Source organism: Bubalus bubalis, chromosome 9 (assembly GCF_019923935.1).
Source record: "Bubalus bubalis isolate 160015118507 breed Murrah chromosome 9, NDDB_SH_1, whole genome shotgun sequence".
Classification (NCBI taxonomy): Eukaryota; Metazoa; Chordata; class Mammalia; order Artiodactyla; family Bovidae; genus Bubalus; species Bubalus bubalis.
The window spans coordinates 108,926,881-108,946,746 of NC_059165.1; the positions used below are offsets into that span (position 1 = coordinate 108,926,881).

Here is a 19,866-nt window from a genome sequence, read left to right on the forward strand (position 1 = left end):
TATACTGAAAAAGGCAGCACCAGAGTGGTGATGAGGAAGATGGGGTGAAAGGTTGTTAGAAGAGAATAACACAAAGAATGGATTGAAAACAGCTGGCTTGTTATGGGGTGAATGTCCACTCACACGCCTGCCAGCCCACTCATACTTTGGAAAGGCCATCAAAGCATTCAGAGCATTTTTTTTTTTTTCTTGTCAACATTTCAACAATCATGACATTCATAACTAGCCCAGAACATTTTTTAAAAGTAGGTTATCTTATGGCTTTTCTCACACCTCTTGTACAATTAAAGAAAGATGCCAAATTTCATAGAAGTATAAAATACAGTGAGCAGCAACTGGCTATCTCAACTGTTCTTAAAGTTGTGAGTTTTAGGTTCAAATTCTGGATGAGTGTTTTGCTAAGTTTCCTGCAGCACAGGAACTAGAGACCATTGGGGCTCACAGTTACACAGCACACCTGTGCCACTGCGGACGTCCCACCTCACATCCCTGCGTGCAACACCACCACTTCAAAACAGGCTGATAACACAGCTATTACGACAGACCTCTGATCAACTGCTCATCAAATGGCAACTATAATCATTACTCAAATAAAAATACACAAGTTTCTTATTAGAAAGGAAGTTTCATGATTACAAATATCTGTTTTAACAAAAGCACCCATGACTTTCTCAGTTACAGACTTAAGTCACTGGCCCCGGTGGCCGATCGCCTCAACTCTTCACCACACGTCAAATATCAGCAGCAAGCCAGTCCCACGCCCCGGGCACAGGGCCCACTTACTTGTTACTGCGATGTTGATCTCTCCTGTTCGAGGAGTGAGCTCGCCATCCTGAGGAAGAGGCGAGATCCCCGAAGTGCGAAGTGGCTCGAGGCCAAGGGAGTTGTCGCTGGCGAGCTCACCTAGGGCCGATCTTCGGTTAACTGCTTGGGTTCTGGTGAGCCTTTCCATATCAAATGCTACATTATCAGTACACGGTAAATTTGGCTGCAAAATATTTCCAGGTTAAAAGTGCTTGTAAGATTAACAGATCCTTTTATCAAATTCTAAATGCTTGACATCCTGTTGAAAAGATTTTATCAGTTTTTTCCATGTGATTTCCTCTCATTTCTCCCCGCCCCATTTACACTTTCCATTCTTGTTCAAGAGTTTTTATTTAAAAGAAACAGATGATTTCTTCCCCAAAATGATACAAAGGAAAGCCAAAATCCACTGTAGAACTGAGAAAATTGGATACTTCATCTTTATAAAGGACAACTTTTTGTGAAGATGGCTCACAGGCAAAGAGATTCATTATCATTATTATCCAGTTGACAATCAGTGCAGTGTATCACTTTGGTGCATGTGTTAACACAGATAACATAAAATATCCTTTTCACCCTATTAACTGTTCTGTAACACCTCATCTATTTGCTAGTCAGGTTTTAAATATATTTCACCTTTAAAACATAAAGCATACAACCAAGAGTAGATCAACAGTGAAAAGTCTTCTGACTCTAAAAAAACCTGTTTCAAAATTTAAGCATCTAATGCTTAAATTTAAGCATCTAAGGGAGACGAACAGAGTGCTGTGGGGCTAAAGGCTACTATCATCCACTAAATAGTGGATATGGAAGGCCAGGGATGCTGCCAGACAGTCTCAAGGATGGCCCTCACCAGAAGGGATTATCTAGGCCAGTGTCAAATTAAGAGGTAAAGAAACTACAAATCACTGACATGATCTTTGAAGACGGGAGGATAAATGGGGCACTACTACCTAACTGGATTGCTTCTAAAATGTCATCTGATAGCATATTTTAAATAGGATTATTCAGATCTGTGAAGCTAAAATGAGGAATTCATCTGTTGGGTCAGCATAAACTTTCTCCTCTATATGGAGATTATTCAAGCACTCTTGAAAGAACTCCAGGGTCCTCAGGTAGTCAATGCTGGCTCACCTGGCTATGGCTGAAGTGCTCTATGTGGCTGGCACCCAACCAAAGCCCCTACCCAGCTGTCAGAGATCTGCTCGGGGCTGGCACTGCCTACCCTCACTGACTGCAATTACCAATATCTAGGAGAGCAAAGCCCAGAGAAGGGAATGGCACCCCATTCCAGTACTCTTGCCTGGAAAATCCCATGGATGGAGGAGCCTGGTGGGCTGCAGTCCATGGGGTCGCTAAGAGTTGGACACGACTGAGCAACTTCACTTTCACTTTTCACTTTCATGCATTGGAGAAGGAAATGGCAACCCACTCCAGTGTTCTTGCCTGGAGAATCCCGGGGAGGGGGGAGCCTGGTGGGCTGCTGTCTATGGGGTCGCACAGAGTTGGACACGACTGAAGTGACTTAGCAGCAGCAGGAGAGCAAAGCCAAATTCAAGAGGAAGAAACATAAGTAATGACACGGTTTTATACCATGTTGAATGCAGAAAAAATTACTACTGGACTACAGTTAAAAATCCACATTCTACTCCTTAAAAAAAAAAAAGATATTGGAATATAGGAAAATCACATCCTTCTTTCTACCTTAGTTCTTCATCACACACCTACCACCCAACAGAAGCATGCTTTAAAGTAGACTGGCACAGTTCTTCAGCTGCTCTTCCATGAGTTCTCTGATGGGGGCTGGACTGTGATGTGGGAAAAATGTAGTATTGGACCAACAAGACTATCTGGCAGAGAAAGCCTATGCTATGTTATGCTTAGAGGTAAAACGACACAGAAGTATTAACAAAATAGGAAACATACCACAATGCCCAGGGCCTTCAAAATATTAAGTTTGCACATAGGACAGGTACAATGTTCACTAAGCCAGGGATCCACGCAGGATTTGTGGAAAACATGCCTATAAAAAAACAGAGAATTATATCACAAATTATATCCTGAAAACCTCTTAGGCCAAAATGTAAAGAAATGAAATTTTTAGTTAGTCTGTTTGGTCCCAAGAGACAAATAGTGAGGATGTACTAAAACAGAGCTGGCAGAAAATCTCCTAAATCCAATCTTATATGTTAATAGCGCTGTATAATGAGAACTGATAAGTAGTATTTGGCTGTTTGGTTTTATTCCACCAAATTCCAAATAAAGATTTGAGGAAAAGTAGGAAATTTACTAAGAATGAAGATAACTATATTTTATAAATCAGTTGTTTCCAATATCTAAAGCAGAAAAATAGAATTTCAAAAAATACTAACCAGGAGTTAAATATTAACCAGGAGTTTAAACTCTATATAATTAGTTTCATGGACTTCTGTTCAAATGTTGTTTAAAACATGATTTAAAGAGTTCTTGTAAAACAGATAGACAGGGAGCCCAGCCTGGCACTCTGTGAGTACCTAGATGGGTGGGGGGGGGGGGAGGGGAGGGGAGGGATGCTCAAGAGGGAAGTGACATATGTCTGATTATGGCTGATTTATGTTGTTGTATAGCAGAAACCAACACAACACTGTAAAGCAATTTTCCTCCAATTAAAAAAAATAAACCAAAGGTAAAAAAAAAAAGTAAATGAAATGAAAAAAACAAAAAGACTTCTAAGCAACCCAAGTGAAATGTTTGTAAAGTTACAGGGTACTTGGGACTATTTTTAGGGATGAGCTGTGCTTAGGGATCAGATAACATTTAACCAGCAGTTTTTAGCTGAGATGTTGAAGGGAGAGAGGATGGGCGATTTTTATTCCAGAGAGTGGACAGTCACATCCTTGTGACTGGAAATAAGTCATGGAGGGTTTTGCATTCTTGAAGAAGGTGCCTGTGCCCTATGGAAAGGGGAAAAGACAGTGAGGGAGCTGTTGGAATCATTTCTCAAGCTCCTGTGCCTCCTGCCTCCCTGTGGTAGCTCTGAGAGCCTGAAATGAGGCCACAAGGAAGCCCCCGAGTCCTGGCCCATGGGGCAGGGGCAGAGACAGGGGCCAGGACAGGCACCATTATCTAATCACAGTCTCGGGACAAGATAAAAGAAATTTTGAGAAAGATACCAAATTGAACCATCATATGCTTTTTAAATGTTAATTTGTACTTTATATATTAGCTTATAAGTAGTTATGTACACCTTTTCAAAATATATATACCTGTTTTAAAATGTAGCTTCGATTTAAAAAAGTAAGAGATTTAGAAAACTCACTGTTTTAATTGGGATTTGGAAGAAACATTCATGCTTACAGTTTCAACCCAAATAACTGATCATCACTTGGTAGCCTTGTGCCCACTTTTTGGGGGAAGAATCAAGATGTGTGTGCATGCTTAGCCGTGTCCGACTCTGCCCACATCTCCTGCATGACAGGCGGATTCTCTACCCACTTAGTCACCTGAGAAGCCCAAGAATTAAGATATTGGCAACTAAATGGTGGGAGTAAAGGACCCGCCCGCCAGTGCAGGAGACATGAGATGTGAGTTCCATCCATGGGTTGCGAATCTCCCCTGGAGGAGGGCTTGGCAACCCACTCCAGTATTCTTGCCTGAAGAATCCCATGGACAGAAGAGCCTGGTGGGCTACAGTCCATAGGGTCACAGTCAGTCAGACACGACTGAAGTGACTTAGTACACACAGTCTGAAACTTAGATAATGCAATGAATCAGAACCTCATCAACCCTGAAGGTTTTCACTTAAGGGGTCAAAGTCATCGAACCATAGGCAAGACCTAAACTCATTGAGTATACATAACACACTGCCACGTCTGTTTAGTGCTCCTTGCATCTGGAGTGTACTCTGAACGGGAGATAGAGGCTTGCCCCAGAATTCCGCGGAGGGTATTCTCAGAGGTGGGGATTATTCCCCAGCAGCTGTGACGGTGTTGGCTGTGGCCTAAGAAAGATAAGAACAAGGCCTCCAGTCCTGTTTTCAGATACAGACCCCTTTAGGTCTGACATAAATGACAGGTCCTCCTCACTGCAAGGGTGCATCTGCCTTTATTTGGCAATGTTTCTGGGAGGTCTATGGACCAGTGAGGGTTTGGTCAGCGTTGGCAGAGATGGGGGGCTGGGGAGGTGCTCTCAGCCAGTTTGATGCAGCGTTGACAGTGGACTTGGGCCAGCTGGCAGGTGACGGAAGGCTGTGTGACCTCTGGTGCAGCCGCTGTGGTGTTGGGGAGCTGACCTGAACCAGCTGTCTGTGGAGATCCTGGTTTAAGCCAGCACTGCTGGCTTTTACCTTCCCTTCTTACCAGCGTTTCTGCTTTCCTCTTTTCTTATTATCTAGCTTTTCTTTTCTATTACCGGTTATTTGGAACGAACAAAATGGTTTAATCCCGTAATTCTTAAAGCTGTGTAAGCTGAGTGTTCTCTGTCCCTTTAACCTTAGTTATAAATGGATTTCTCTTATGTCAGGGTCCTTAAGTGTTCCCTTGTAGGTTTGCTGATCTAAAAGACAGTGTCTGGTTCCCTGTGGAGCACTGTAATGAAGGAAAACAAAGACCAACTGTTCTCTAGGGACAAGCTGGGAAAGAAAGCCTCTCTTCCTTAGCTAACTCAAAATCAAAAAGTTTTTTTGTTTTTTCTCCATGAAAACCCCTTTCCTTTAGGCTATCTGCCCAGCCTATGGCTTTGCCATCCTCAGTCCCCACCCCAGCCAGCAAGCTGCCCCTTCCTCCCTCCCTCCCAAACGTCTTCCTCCAGTCACGCTCTTTGCAGGATTCCAACAGTCTAGCTCCCGCACCTGGCCCAGGAAACATCAGTCTACTTCGCACAGCACAGCTCTCTCTCTTCACCTGCTGGCCCTTCTGCCACAAGCCGCCACGCTCCCTCAGGCCGCTGACGGCACTGTCGTGAAGAGCTGCCCTGCATTCGCCGATCTCTTCTTCGTCACCTGTTTTCTTTACCTTTTGCTTCTGTCTCCTCAGGTCTACTGTTTTACCAAACTCCACACGGCCTTCCCTTCCTCCTGGGCAAAGTTCTGCTCCTACCACAGCCTGAGCCGTAACAAACAGCCCTTTCTGACTACCAGCTGTCTCATCTGAACACGGCGGGGGAGAAGCACAGTGGGGAAGGCTGCCTGCCATCTACCTCGTGAGGCTGTTTGGAGCAGTAAGTGAAAAACTTAGAAAAGGCACCAAGGATATGCCAATAAAAGGTATAATTAAACATACAACCAGGCAGAGTAATGCCAGTATTTCACACAACTCCTGCTACACGGTCAGAACACTTCAGCGTGCCTCAGGTCTCTGCACGCCCGCGCCAGAGTGACCTCTTACAGGCTTGCAGATGTATGAAAGGCATCCACAGACACCTCAGAGGGGCATGTAGGGCCAGTCAGACCTGGAAAGAACTCCTTCCCACTGTTCTAAAAAGACCCGAATAATAAAAACGCACACAGACACAGAAAAGGGCCCCACACACTTAGGGCTGAGCAGTGCACACGGACGGAAAGCGGGTGATGCATCGAGGAACAATGAAACATGTAAAGGCCAAGCGTATCAGAGCTTCAGAAAAGTCCTTTATTCCTATTAGAAATACTTTGGGATACAGAAGTACTTTGGGATATATGGAAGTATAAGACAGAAAAGGGAACAAAACCAGTAACATTAAAACACAATGCCTTCCCGCTCTCCTACTTCCCAACGCACTGTAAGCTAGAGTGATCAGCACAATGGCTGGGGAGGGGCGTGAGGCGTCTACACTGAAGGCGAGTTGTTTTCACAGCTCTGCAGCCTCTTGGTGCCGTGCAACAACCTGGCAAATATAAAAGGATCCAGGATTACTAAAGGTCAGAGACAAGAACTCCTCTTTTCCCCGAACTAGGACTGGCAGTAGACACTGTTTAAATAGGCTTTCCCTCTGAGGAGGGGCATCACAGCAGTGCCTCTGCCAGCCGCCAGGCGACTGACCCACTTTAGCTTCCAAGGTGGCATCTTAGACATACAATGAGCCAAGCTGCAGCACTCTACTTCTGAAAAGTGTTTTTAACCACTAAAAATTTTGTGGCTGACCTTTAAATAGAAGAGGTGCAAAGCAGGGTGCCAGTTTTCCAGTTTCTAAGATGTGCTGGCTACCATCCAAAGGACGGCCGACGGTGGCCAGCTGACACTGGGAGGAGGTCCTGTGCAGGGCTGACTGCCACCTGTCCTCAGGAAATTAATGTGATGAAGGTAAAGGGTAAGGGCCACACGAGAAGCCAGCAATCCACGAGAGGTTTGCTCTCTGCAGAAAGTCTTAGCTCAGTCTTGGGATAGGTATGTTAAAAGGAAGGACAGACAGACATAAAGGCACCTGTACTTTCTTCCTGCCTTACTCAGGGGAAGAAGAAACAGTGAGTGCAGATGCTTTTCAGAATCTGGCTATAAAGGGGAGAAGCTGTAGGGTAGCACAGCTTCGGAGCTGGGTTTTAAAGAGAGTTATAAAAACTGGAGAGGAAATGCTTGAGCGTGATGAAATGCTGGTGGGCAGAGACAGAAGAACAAGAACTGGAGGGAGCAAAGAGTCAAGAGCCAGGTCTCAAGGATGGGAAGGTGTTGGCACACAGAGGCCCAGGTTGAAAAAACCAAGGAGGCGGTCTCTGTCCTGATGGGAGGCAAGGTTGCAAGGGTGGGTGTGGAGGCAGGTATGCATGAAGGCTTAGGATCAGTAAGCCAGGAGAATTTCAACTAACAGCCTTGGTTTCTGTGAAGATAATGGTGAAGAATCTGATGAGAGTGAGGAATAAAGGGATGAGTGAAGATGTTTAAGGAGAATAGATACCCCTGGATGTGCTGCTTGAAGAGAAGGGAGAACTGACCAGGGAAAAAGAGGGGCTCTGGGCAGTGCTTCAGGCCCAGCTAGCCTTCCAGGCACCAGAGCTGTCCGGCAACCAGAGCTAAAGGAAGACATAGGCGAGTCACACATCAGACCAGTTTTAATGACCCACAGACTACAGAGGGAAGGCAGAGTATCTGAGAGAGAGAGAGACCAGAGCAAATAGCACACAAGAGTTGTTAATTCAAAGGTACTTGAAAGGGATCCATGGGAAAACAGAGGCTTGGAGAAGATGTGGAATAAAGATGAGTATTTGTGTGGAGCCATTCTCTAGATCAGGCGTCCTCAACTGGAGGCATTTGTGGTTGTCAATGGCCATGTGCGGGGGGTGTTACTGGCACCTACTAAGTGGAGCCAAAGATACTGCTAAGTAACTCGCAATGCAGGGGGAGCCCCTCAAACCTGCCCAACAAAGAAATGTCTCGTCCCGAATGTCAACAGTGCCCAGGTGGAAAGACCTTGCTCTAGGTCAAAAACTGTCAACTTGGGTCATACAAAACGTTGCTTGATTGCAAAGTTAGTTTTTACTGCACCTCAGAATCATGCTGTTGTCCCCATCTCAGTTAGATGAAATGTTTTGTTGAGCAACACAGAGAAAGCTACAACTAGCTTCAAAGTAAAAGGGGGAGTGTCATCTAGACAAGGATCTAGGAATAAAAAACAACCCTGTGAGCAGTGTCCTAATCACAGGTGCAAAAAAACACTAAGTCTGTCAAATTCTAATACTTGAAAGCAGACAACAAATACAAAGGTTGAGATCCCCTCCTTTGATGGTAGGTCAAATTCTAAGAAATTTCTAAGATCAAGCACAGCTCTACATTTCAATACATGGCGTGGCCTTGCAGCATCAGAGTCACCCCTGGCACTTAATAAAAACAAACAAGCCTGGGGCTCCCCTCAGTATATATTTCTGAAAACTCCCCACTGATTCTTGACCTTTGGAAGGAAAAACGAGAACTAGGAATGAAACTCTAGAAAAGCCAATTCTTGAAGGACAGAAAGAATATGGAAAAAATTTCCCAGCACAATCTAGTTTCAGCTGAGGCTCCCCTGAGGAAAACACTGTCATCTTACTAATTACCATTAACAGCTTTGGAAGCCTTCATTTTTAGGTCCCAGACAGTCCTAGGGACCCCTGGACTGAGACAGGAAGACAGAGAATCTGCAAAGACTTGACTTCTTCCTGGCTATTCCAGTTTCAAAAGAAACCTGTGCAGGTAAAAACAGTTTTTAAAAGCAAGTAAGAGCTGATTATGCTTTATAAAGTATCCTATTACTGTTTCCCCTGATTTGTATAGCTGATCCTTGAACAAATGTGGAGGGGCAGTGGTTAGGGGTGCTGACACCCACTGAAGTTGAAAATTTACATATAACCTTATAGTCAGCCCTCTGTATTCGTGGGCTTCCCTGCTGGCTCAGAGGGTAAAGAATATGTCTGCAATGCAGGAAACCCAGGTTCGATCCCTGGGTTGGGAAGATCCCCTGGACAAGGGAATGGCTACCCACTCCTGCGAAATCCCAGAGAGAGGAGCCTGGCGGGCTACAGTCCAAGGGGTTGCAGAGTCATACACAACTGAGTGACTAGCACTTCCACTTTCTTTTTTTCTGTATTGATGGTTCTGTACATTCAACCATCAGCTGATCACCTATTACTACAGTATTTACTGTTGAAATAAGTCAACTGGTGCAATTCAAACCTGTGTTGTACAGGGGTCAACTGTGTTTGTAAGTGTATTTCCTTTAGCTTCATGGTTTTAGATCTGAAAAACTATAATTAGATAATTTAATTTTCTACAGGACAGCTGACATTTAGTTTTATAGTTTCCTTAATATGTAAACTGAATGACGTGACTTCCAGAATACTGGTTTTTCCGTTTCAATATATGGAATTATTCATAAATTATGATTTAATGAAACCCAGATCTCTCTGGATTCAAAATGTATACCTTTGTGAGTAACTAAATTAACACCAGTAACCTCATGGAGACAATCACCACAGATTATTTTATTCATTCACGTGTTCCATATTATTAGAAGGTAAGAGTTATGTGAATGAGTTTTAAATGAGAATGGAGAAGGCTTTTGATTTTAGGCTTCTCAGTAGGTGACTTCATATTTCTTCCAATCAATGCTCAGACTGCATATCTTAATGTTTCATACTCCCGAGCTTGGCATAGCACCATGGTAGAAATCCACACGCTCTTTTGTGGGCATCAGAGTGCAGGCAAACATCCTCCTTTCTGAGGGAGGCATGTGGCCCTATGTAAAGAGCAGAAATAATGCAGAAGGACATTTTTATACCAGCGCAGCCATTTCTGAGTCATGTGACCCTGACCCCGGAAGCTCCACTACCGGCTTCCCCACACCTCACTGGACAGCGGGGAGAGAGCAGATGCAAACTGCACAGAGCAGAGTGCCTGACCTGGGGCAGGCGCACAGCACACAGCAGTCCCCTCACGTCACACAGCCAAGGCCAGTCAAAGACTTAAACCAAGCCCTCGACTTCTGGTTGTTGCTCAGTTGCCCACTCATGTCTGACTCTTTGTGACCCCATGAACTGCAGCATGCCAGGCCTCCCTGTCTCTCACCATCTCCCGAAGTTTTCCCAAGTTCATGTTCACTGCATCGGTGATGCCATCCAACCATGTCATCCTCTGATGCTCTTGTCTCCTTCTGCCCTCGATCTTTCCTAGCATCAGGGACTTTCCCAATGAGTCGTCTGTGTGCATCAGATGAATAAAATACTGAAGCTTCAGCGTTAGCGTCAGTCTTTCCAGTGAATAGTCAGGATTGATCTACCTTAAGATTGACTGGTTTGATTTCCTCGATGTCCAAGGAACTTCCAGGAGTCTTTTCCAGCACCACAGTTCAAAGGCATAAGTTCTTTGGCATTCTGCCTTCTTTACGGTCCAGCTTTCACAATCATACCTGACCACTGGGAAGACCATAACCTTGACTACACGTACTCCTGTTGGCAGAGTAATATCCCTGCTTTTCAACACACTGTCTCGGTTTGACAATCGCTTTCCTGCCAAGAAGCAACAGTATTCTGATTTCATGGCTGCAGTCACCATCTGCAGTGATATTGGAGCCCAAGAAGAGAAATCTGTCACTACTTCCATCTTTTCCCTTCCTATTTGGCATATGGTAATGGAGCCAGATGCCATGATCTTAACTTAATATTTAGTCTTAAGCTGGCTCTTTCACTTTCCTCCTTAACCATTATCAAGAGGTTCTTTAGTTCCTCTTCACTTTCTGCCATGTGGCCTAGTGGTAAAGAAGCCACCTGCCAATGCAGAGTTCTGGTACCCAGTACCAAGTGGGCACTGCTGAGGCTTTATTGGAGGGACTAGTGATGAACCCTTGATCTGAGAAGGAGAGGCTCAGTGGCTAGATCTGAAATCTACAGAAATAAAATCCACAAAAAGCACAGAAATAAAAATTCTTGACCTTACTGCTTTTAGGCTACTGATGCACCCCACCCATTTTTCTCTTAACTAGAGAAGGTTTGCAATCAGTTCTTGCTGAAGTCTGCAGTAGAGCTGCCAGGACACATGACTCAGAAATGGCAGGGCCAGCATAAAGATGTCCTTCTGTATTATTTGTTTACCACTACATTCAGTGTGCAGCCAGGCCTCGTCCTACCAGAAAAGTTGTGGGTAAGAATGGCTCTCAAAAGCAAATGGATACCCACTCCAAAAGGGAGATACACAAATCACATTAGTACCATTCTATTTTAAACAAAGAAAGCCGACATACTTGCAGGGCAGAATCCGGACAACATCATTCTGTTTATAGCTTTCTATGCACACTGCACAATGATCGAAGTCTGGGTCTGTTTCCTGAAACACAAAGCATGGGAACAAAAGTTACACACTACTCCTAAAAGTACCTAAATGGAGGACATACAATCCAGCTAAAATTTCTCCTGTGGCAACTATGGTAAACAGGCGATTATAGAATGAAAGGTTATAAAAAACGTAGTATGTTTCCAACTGCTTAACTGTGTCAACCCAAATTGTATGCAGGCCAATCTATTTTGCTTTTAAACTACAGTATAACAATTATTACTAATTCTGTTTGTGAAATATCTTAGAAATCAGAATAATAACGTTTTTCAAGATATAAATCAGCCATCACCTTGGACCATCTTCTCCCCACTCCGGCTGCGTCAGTATTCTGAGTATGTTTTCCTTACCAGGACACTCATCTCATCACAAAATTAAGTACCGGCAGGAAAGATGGTGAGCCACCACAAGACCTGGCCCAAGGATGGGAGATCTGGGACAGAGAACAGCCATGGATTTGACTCTACACTAGGTCTTGATCAAGGTTCAGGAAGAGTCTGCCAGATGTTTGGTCAACAAGGGTAACTGATCTCTGCCTCCTCTGGACTGGGGAAGGGTTCCCCTGCCTGGTCATGAAACAGAGCACTACAGGAAAGGCAACACTGTTTGTTGAATCACTGCCCCTTGGACTGAAACTCAGCAGGACAGCTGTTGACAGGTGTAGGAGATACAAACTAAGAAAAGTGTTGGCTTTAATAAGGAAAGATGGTTAGCATGGGGGACAAAGTAGGATGGATAAGTTGAATGAACTCCAGAGAAATTCAAATTAATGTGGCAGCTGAAGGCTATCAGATCAAAAAAGCATTTATATGGGCAATCACTCCTCTGGCATGAAGTACAGTTGTTGAGATGCTGCATATATTTTCTGCAAGTATTTTTAATTTTTTCCTTCATGTACCATGAAGTTCACTGAAAATATGTCTACCTTTTGGAGCTGTGACAAGGGAAACTAGATGTAGGGTGTCAAGGAAGTGGGAATAAAAATGAGTAAAGTCAAGAAAGTGGTAAAACTTAAGAGGATGGAGAATTATCTGTAATTATCCTTCCAGAGTTCTTCGATAAAAAATTAGAGTTGGTTTTTAGCAGAAGACAGGTTTGGTTTTTATGCCTTCAGAAGCACAATTTTTAAATTCTAGATAGCCTTGAATATATTGAATATAGGGTCTCACATTAAGTTGCTATTTCTGTCCACAGAAAGCAGAAGCAGGACTCCACCAAGTTTTGCGATCTGACTGAAGAACTGGGGGTTAGCAATTTCAGCCACAGATAGCTTCTATCACTCCCTCTATGATTTATTCCCTGTAAGCTTCCAGGCCCAACTCTAGCAAACTGTGCCCTTCTTTCAAACTGCTGAGCCACCTGTACAGGAAGTGCCATGTTAACCACCACCCCCTGAAGGTGGGTCTCCAGTTCTCCACGAACTGTGAAGAATTAAAACTCTGAAGAATTAAAAATTAAGACTTTGCAAAGTCTTAGAAAGCACAGTCTTAGAAAGTCTTAGAAAGTCTTAGAAAGCACAGGAAGAGAATGCACATTCCTGGCTCTTTACAGAAGAACCCCAAAGTTCGCTAGGTTTTAGCAGAAGTCAAGTGTTGAAGAGCACAGCTAGGGAAATTATAAGTAGTCCAGTGAAGCTAATGATGATAAGAGCATTAAAAGTCCAGGAAAATTAGAAAACTGTATGGAGGATCTCCAGATGACAGGCATACTAAGAATAAGATTTCCAAGAGAAGTTAGTTTACAATAAAGCATTAGATAGTATGCTTGAAGTAAAAGGAAAACCTAATGGAGGAGACACAAATGGTCAGTATGTATTGTCACCTACCAAATAAAAAGCAAAATACTTTACTGTTTTTACAGTGCTAAAGAGGTTTCATTACTGTACCTTATCACCCTTTTTCACTGTTCTGGTTGTCAATTTGCTGATGGCTTTCTTGGCTGCATCTCCAAGACGACGCTATGAAAATAGCAAAGAAAAACAGATGTTAAGTGCAAAATCTCTGGATTTTTCTTATTTCAATAAACTTTATTAAAATTTTTACTGAGTTATAATAGATATACACATTATATTAATTTCAGGTATGCAACACAATGATCCAATACTTGTATTATGTTTTGAAATGATCACAAAAACTCAATATCCATCACCAGACAGACCTTTTTCCTTCTTGTGATAACTTTTAAGATATACTCTAGATGATGTGGCACCCCACTCCAGTACTCTTGCCTGGAGAATCCCATGGAGGGAGGAGCCTGGTGGGCTACAGTCCATGGGGTTGCAAAGAGTCGGACACGACTGAGCGACTTCACTTTCACTTCACTTCACTAGATGATATTCTTTATTTTAAAATAAATATATAAAGTCCTATTATCCTACATTACTTTCCAAGTCATAGCATATGAAAGGATTCCAAGAAAGCAGTTAAAAAGTTAGAAAAACAGGCAGTTTCTCCACAGATTTAGCATTCTGGTGAATAAGTGTATATAGTAAAAAAAAAAAAAGCCAGGTGTCATAATCACCAATGCGTTTTGTATCTAACAAACATTTCAAACATTATCAGTATCTAGTTGTTACACACGTCAGAGCTACTGCCACTGTTCCAATAGCTTTCTTATTCTGCTCCAAGGGTGACACACTAATTATTAGACATACAAGCTCTGTCTTTGTGAAAGGATATCTCAAAAACTCCTTAAAACTGCTTCTCAATATCAGTGTGTGGGGGAAGGGATGCAGGCATGAGCTCTGCTTCTGACTGCCACTGCTACGCTCCGCGATCTTAGGAAGGTACATTCACCTTTCTGAGTTTGAGTTTTTCTCATTTATTTAAGAGAGTTAAATCAGGCAAATCTCTAAGGCTTGGAAAAGAGTAGGAAGGAGTTAGATGAAGAAAGCATTGGGACAGGAAGGGGGATTCTGGACCAAGGACTAGTCCAGTAAAGACAAACAGGTAAGAGGCACAGGTATGTGAGGGAAATTACAGACTGATATAACTGTAACTATGGTGAGCATATATTTTATTACTCATATTAGAATGTTCTGAGACTGAGAGGACCCTGTTAATAATTATACTGGGACAATAGGTGCAAACCAAGACTGCAGGCACACTGGGACAGATGGTCACCTTGCATATGCTGCTGCTGCTGCTGCTAAGTCGCTTCAGTCGTGTCTGACTCTGTGTGACCCCAGAGACGGCAGCCCACCAGGCTCCCCCGTCCCTGGGATTCTCCAGGCAAGAACACTGGAGTGGGTTGCCATTTCCTTCTCCAATGCATGAAAGTGAAAAGTGAAAGTGAAGTTGCTCAGTCGTGTCCGACTCTTCGTGACCCCATGGACTGCAGCCCACCAGGCTCCTCTGTCCATGGGATTTTCCAGGCAAGAGTACTGGAGTGGGGTGCCATTGCCTCCTCCCCACCTTGCATATAACCAGATCCTAAACTGTGATACGAGGCAGATGATGGGGCTGTACTGGTATGACAGAAGCTAAAACAAGGGAGACCTTGGATTTTATCCTGAGGATGAAACAAAAACAACAGAAAATTTTAGGACGAACTTCAAAGTACAGAAAAGAAAAAAGAATTTAATGGACCTTTAAAGCACTCATCATTGAGTTTCAATTATCAATATTTCACTATATTTTTCATCTATTCCCCTCTCATTACTGTCCTAGAGGATTTCAAAGGCACATCACAAACACTGTATGCTTTCACCCATAAACTCATACCAAGTGAACTATGTCTAACAGACACGGGCTTTTGTTTTGGTGCTACTGTCTTACCTAACAAAATTAACAATAATTAATCAACATAATCTAACACTCAAACTATTTCCTCAAGTGTCTCCAGAATGTCGTACTATAGTTGGCTTGCTTGAATCAGGATACGGCAAAGTCTAAACATGGTATTTGCTTGCTATGTCTATCAAGTCTCCTTTAATCTACGAGTCCCCTCAATCACATACATGCATTCATACATACACATGCATACATACACATATTTCAAAAACAGCCTTATGGAAATATAACTGATTTAAATTGCATAAAGTGTACAATTTGAAGTTTTAACTTGACCCATGAAAGCATTACAATAATCAACACAGTCTATCATCCTTCCCAAATTTCCTTGTGTCTCTTCCTAATTCCTTCTTCCTGCCATCCTTTCACTTCATCCCCTATGACTTACTTTCTGCTACTATGGTTTATATTTTTGAGAGTTTTATGTAAATGGAATAATAGTGTATACTATTTTCTGTATGCTTTCGTTCACTCAGCATAATTACCCTGAGATTAACCCATGTTGCTGCATGCATCAATAGTTCACTTCTTTCTTATGCTATGTAGTATCCCATTGTACCACAACTTATTTACCCTTTTCCCTGTTGATGAGGCAGTTTTGGCGGTAATAAATAAAGCTAAAAACAAACAATATACTTTATATTCAAACAGTACACAGGTCTTTGTAAGGATCTGTGCTTCCTTTCTGCTGGGTCAAACAGCTATGCAGCAGGGAAGACTGGCTAATATGGCAGGCATGTCTGACTTTTAAAAAATTAATTTATTTTCTTATTGAAGGATAATTGCTTTACAGAATTTTGTTGTTTTCTGTCAAACCTCAACATGAATCAGCCATAGATATACATATATTCCCCTCCCTTTTGAACCTCTCTCCCTATCCCACCCTTCTAGATTGATACAGAGCCCCTGTTTGAGTTTCCTGAGCCATACAGCAAATTCCCGTTGGCTATCTATTTTACATATGGTAACGTAAGTTTCCATGGTACTCTTTCCATACACCTCACCCACTCCTCCCCTCTCCCCATGTCCATATCTGTTCTCTATGTCTTTCTCCATTGCTGCCCTGTAATTAACTCTTCAGTTATAATTTTTCTAGATTCCATATATATGCATTAGAACATGATATTAACCTTTCTCTTTCTGACTTACTTCACTCTGTATAATAGGTTCTAGGTTCATCCACCTCATTAGAACTGACTCAAAGGCATTCCTTTTATTGGCTGAGTAATATTCCATTGTGTATACGTACCACAACTTCTTTATCCATTCATCTGTCAATAGAAATCTAGGTTGCTTCCATGTTCTAGCTATTGTAAACAGTGCTGCAATGAACAATGGGATACATGTGTCTTTTTCAATTTTGGTTTCCTCAGGGTATATGCCTAGGAGTGGGATTGCTGGGTCATATGGTGATTTTATTCCTAGTTTTTAAAGGAATTTCCATACTGTCTTCCATAGTGGCTGTATCAATATACATTCCCACCAACAGTGCAAGAGGGCTCCCTTTTCTCCACACCCTTGCCAGCATTTATTGTTTATAGACTTTTTGATGTTGGCCATTCTGACCAGTGTGAGGTGATATCTCATTGTAGTTTTGATTTGCATTTCTCTAATGAGTGATGTTGAGCATCTTTTCATGTGTTTGTTAGACATCTGAATGTCTTTGGAGAAATGTCTGTTTAGGTCTTTTTCCCACTTTTTGATTGGGTTGTTTGTTTTCCTGGTATTGAGTTGTATGAGCTGCATGTATATTTTGGGAATATACTTTGTTAGCTGTTTCATTTGCTATTATTTTCTCCCATTCTGAGGGTTGTCTTTTCACCTTGCTTATAGTTTCCTTTGCTGTGCAAAAGCTTTTAAGTTTAATCAGGTCCCACTTGTTTACTTTTGTTTTTACTTCTGTTACGCTAGGAGGTGGGTCATAGAGGATCTTGCTTTGAATATGTCATCAAGTGTTCTACGTTTTCCTCTAAGAGTTTTATAGTTTCTGGTCTTACATTTAGGTCTTTAGTCCACTTTGAGTCTATCTTTGTATATGGCATTAGGAAGTGTTCTAATTTCATTCTTCTACATGGAGCTGTCCAGTGTTCCCAGCACCATTTATTGAAGGGGCTGTCTTTGCCCCATAATATATTCTTGCCTCCTTTGTCAAAAATAAGGTACCCAGAGGTGCATGGTTTATTTCTGGGCTTTCTATCTTGTTTCATTGATCGATATTTCTGTTTTTGTGCCAGTACCATACTGTCTTGATGACTGTAGTTTTATGGTATAATCTGAAGTCAGGAAGGTTGATTCCTTCAGCTTCACTCTTCTTTCTCAAGACTGCTTTGGCTATTTGGGGTCTCTTGTGTTTCCATGTAAATTGTGAAATTTTTTGTTCTAGATCTGTGGAAAATGTCATTGGTAATTTGATAGAGATTGCACTGAATCTGTGCCAGTTGGTAAAATAGTCATTTTCACAATATTGATTCTTTCTACAGGAACATGGAATATCTCTCCATCTGTTTCTGTCATCTTTGATTTCTTTCATTAGTGTCTTATAATTTTCTGTTTACAGTTCTTTTTGTCTCCTTAGGTGAGTTTATTCCTAGATATTTAATTCTTTTTGTTGCAATGGTGAATTGATTAAGGATTGATTCCTTAATTTCTCTGATTTTTCATTGTTAGTATATAGAAATGCAAGGGATTTCTACATATTGATTTTGTATCCTGCAACATTGCTAAATTCACTGATTAGCTCTAGTAACTTTCTGAAACTCTGTTTAGGGTTTTCTATGTATAGTATCATGTCATATTCAAACACTGAGAGCTTGACTTCCTCTTTTCTGATTTGGATTCCTTTTATTTATTTTTCTTCTCTGATTGCTGTAGCTAGGACTTCCAGAACTATGCTGAATAACAGTGGTAAAAGTGGACACCCTTGTCTTGTTCCTGATCTTAGGGGGAATGCTTTCAGTTTTTCACCATTGAGAATAATGTTTGCTCTAGGCTTATCATATATGGCCTTTGCTATGTTGAGGTAGGTTCTAGGTTCCCATTTTTTTGAAGAGTTTTAAACAATAAAATGGGAAAGACTAGAGATCTCTTGAAGGAAATTAGAGATACCAAGAGAACATTTCATGCAAAGATGAGCACAATAAAGGACAGAAATGGTATGGACCTAACAGAAGAAGAAGATATTAAGAAGAGGTGGCAAGAATACACAGAAGAACTATACAAAAAAAGATCTTCACGGCCCAGATAATCATGATGGGATGATCACTCACCTAGAGCCAGAAATCTTGGACTGTGAAGTCAAGTGGGCCTTAGGAAGTATCACTACAAACAAAGCTAGTGGAGGTGATGAAATTCCAGTTGAGCTATTTCAAATCCTAAAAGATAATGCTGTGAAAGTGCTGCACTCAATACGCCAGCAAATTTGGAAAACTCAGTAGTTGCCATGGGACTGGAAAAGGTCAGTTTTCATTCCAATCACAAAGAAAGGCAATGCCAAAGAATGCTCAAACTACCACACAATTGTACTCATTTCACATGCTAGTAAAGTAATGCTCAAAACTCTCCAAGCAAGGCTTCAGCAATATGTGAACCATGAACTTCCAGATGTTCAAGCTGGATTTAGAGAAGGCAGAGGAACCAGAGATCAAATTGCCAACATCCGCTGGATTATCGAAATAGCAAGAGAGTTTCAGAAAAACATCTATTTCTGCTTTATTGACTATTCCAAAGCCTTTGACTGTGTGGATCACAATAAACTGTGGAAAATTCTGAAAGAGATGGGAATACCAGACCACCTGACCCACCTCTTGAGAAATCTGTATGCAGGTCAGGAAGCAACAGTTAGAACTGGACATGGAACAAAAGACTGGTTCCAAACAGGGAAAGGAGTGTGTCAAGGCTGTATATTGTCACCCTGCTTATTTAACTTCTATGCAGAGGACATCATGAGAAATGCTGGACTGGATGAAGCATAAGCTGGAATCCAGACTGCCAGGAGAAATACCAATGACCTCAGATATGCAGATAACTCCACTCTAATAGCAGAAAGCAAAGAAGAACTAAAGAGCCTCTTGATGAAAGTGAAAGAGGAGAGTGAAAAGTTGGCTTAAAACTCAACATTCAGAAAACTAAGATCATGGCATCCAGTTCCATCATTTCATGGCAAATAGATGGGAAAAGAGCGGAAACAGTGGCTGACTTTATTTTTTGGGGCTCCAATCACTGCAGATGGTGACTGCAGCCATGAAATTAAAAGACAATTGCTCCTTGGAAGAAAAGTTATGACCAACCTAGACAGCATATTAAAAAGCAGAGACATTACTTTGCCAACAAAGGTCTGTATAGTCAAAGCTATGATTTTTCCAGTAGTTATGCATGGATATGAGAGTTGGACCATAAACAAAGCTGAGCACTGAAGAATTGATGCTTTTGAACTGTGGTGTTGGAGAAGACTCTTGAGAGTTCCTTGGACTACAAGGAGATCCAACCAGTCCATCTAAAGGAAATCAGTTCTGAATATTCATTGC

At 42.0% G+C, this 19,866-nt stretch overlaps 1 protein-coding gene across 3 annotated transcripts in view; it reads right to left on the minus strand.

Moving 5' to 3' along the window:
* Positions 1 to 19,866, minus strand: part of RNF130 (ring finger protein 130) — a 142,105-nt gene that overhangs the window by 12,666 nt on the left and 109,573 nt on the right. For all 3 annotated transcript variants that reach the window (XM_025293971.2, XM_025293970.2, XM_025293968.2), the window contains 4 exons: positions 13,438 to 13,509; positions 11,464 to 11,546; positions 2,731 to 2,827; positions 784 to 988 (listed from right to left, as the gene is read on the minus strand). In XM_025293971.2, coding sequence (XP_025149756.1) covers positions 784 to 988; positions 2,731 to 2,827; positions 11,464 to 11,546; positions 13,438 to 13,509 — 457 coding nt within the window. The remainder of the gene's footprint in view (positions 1 to 783; positions 989 to 2,730; positions 2,828 to 11,463; positions 11,547 to 13,437; positions 13,510 to 19,866) is intronic.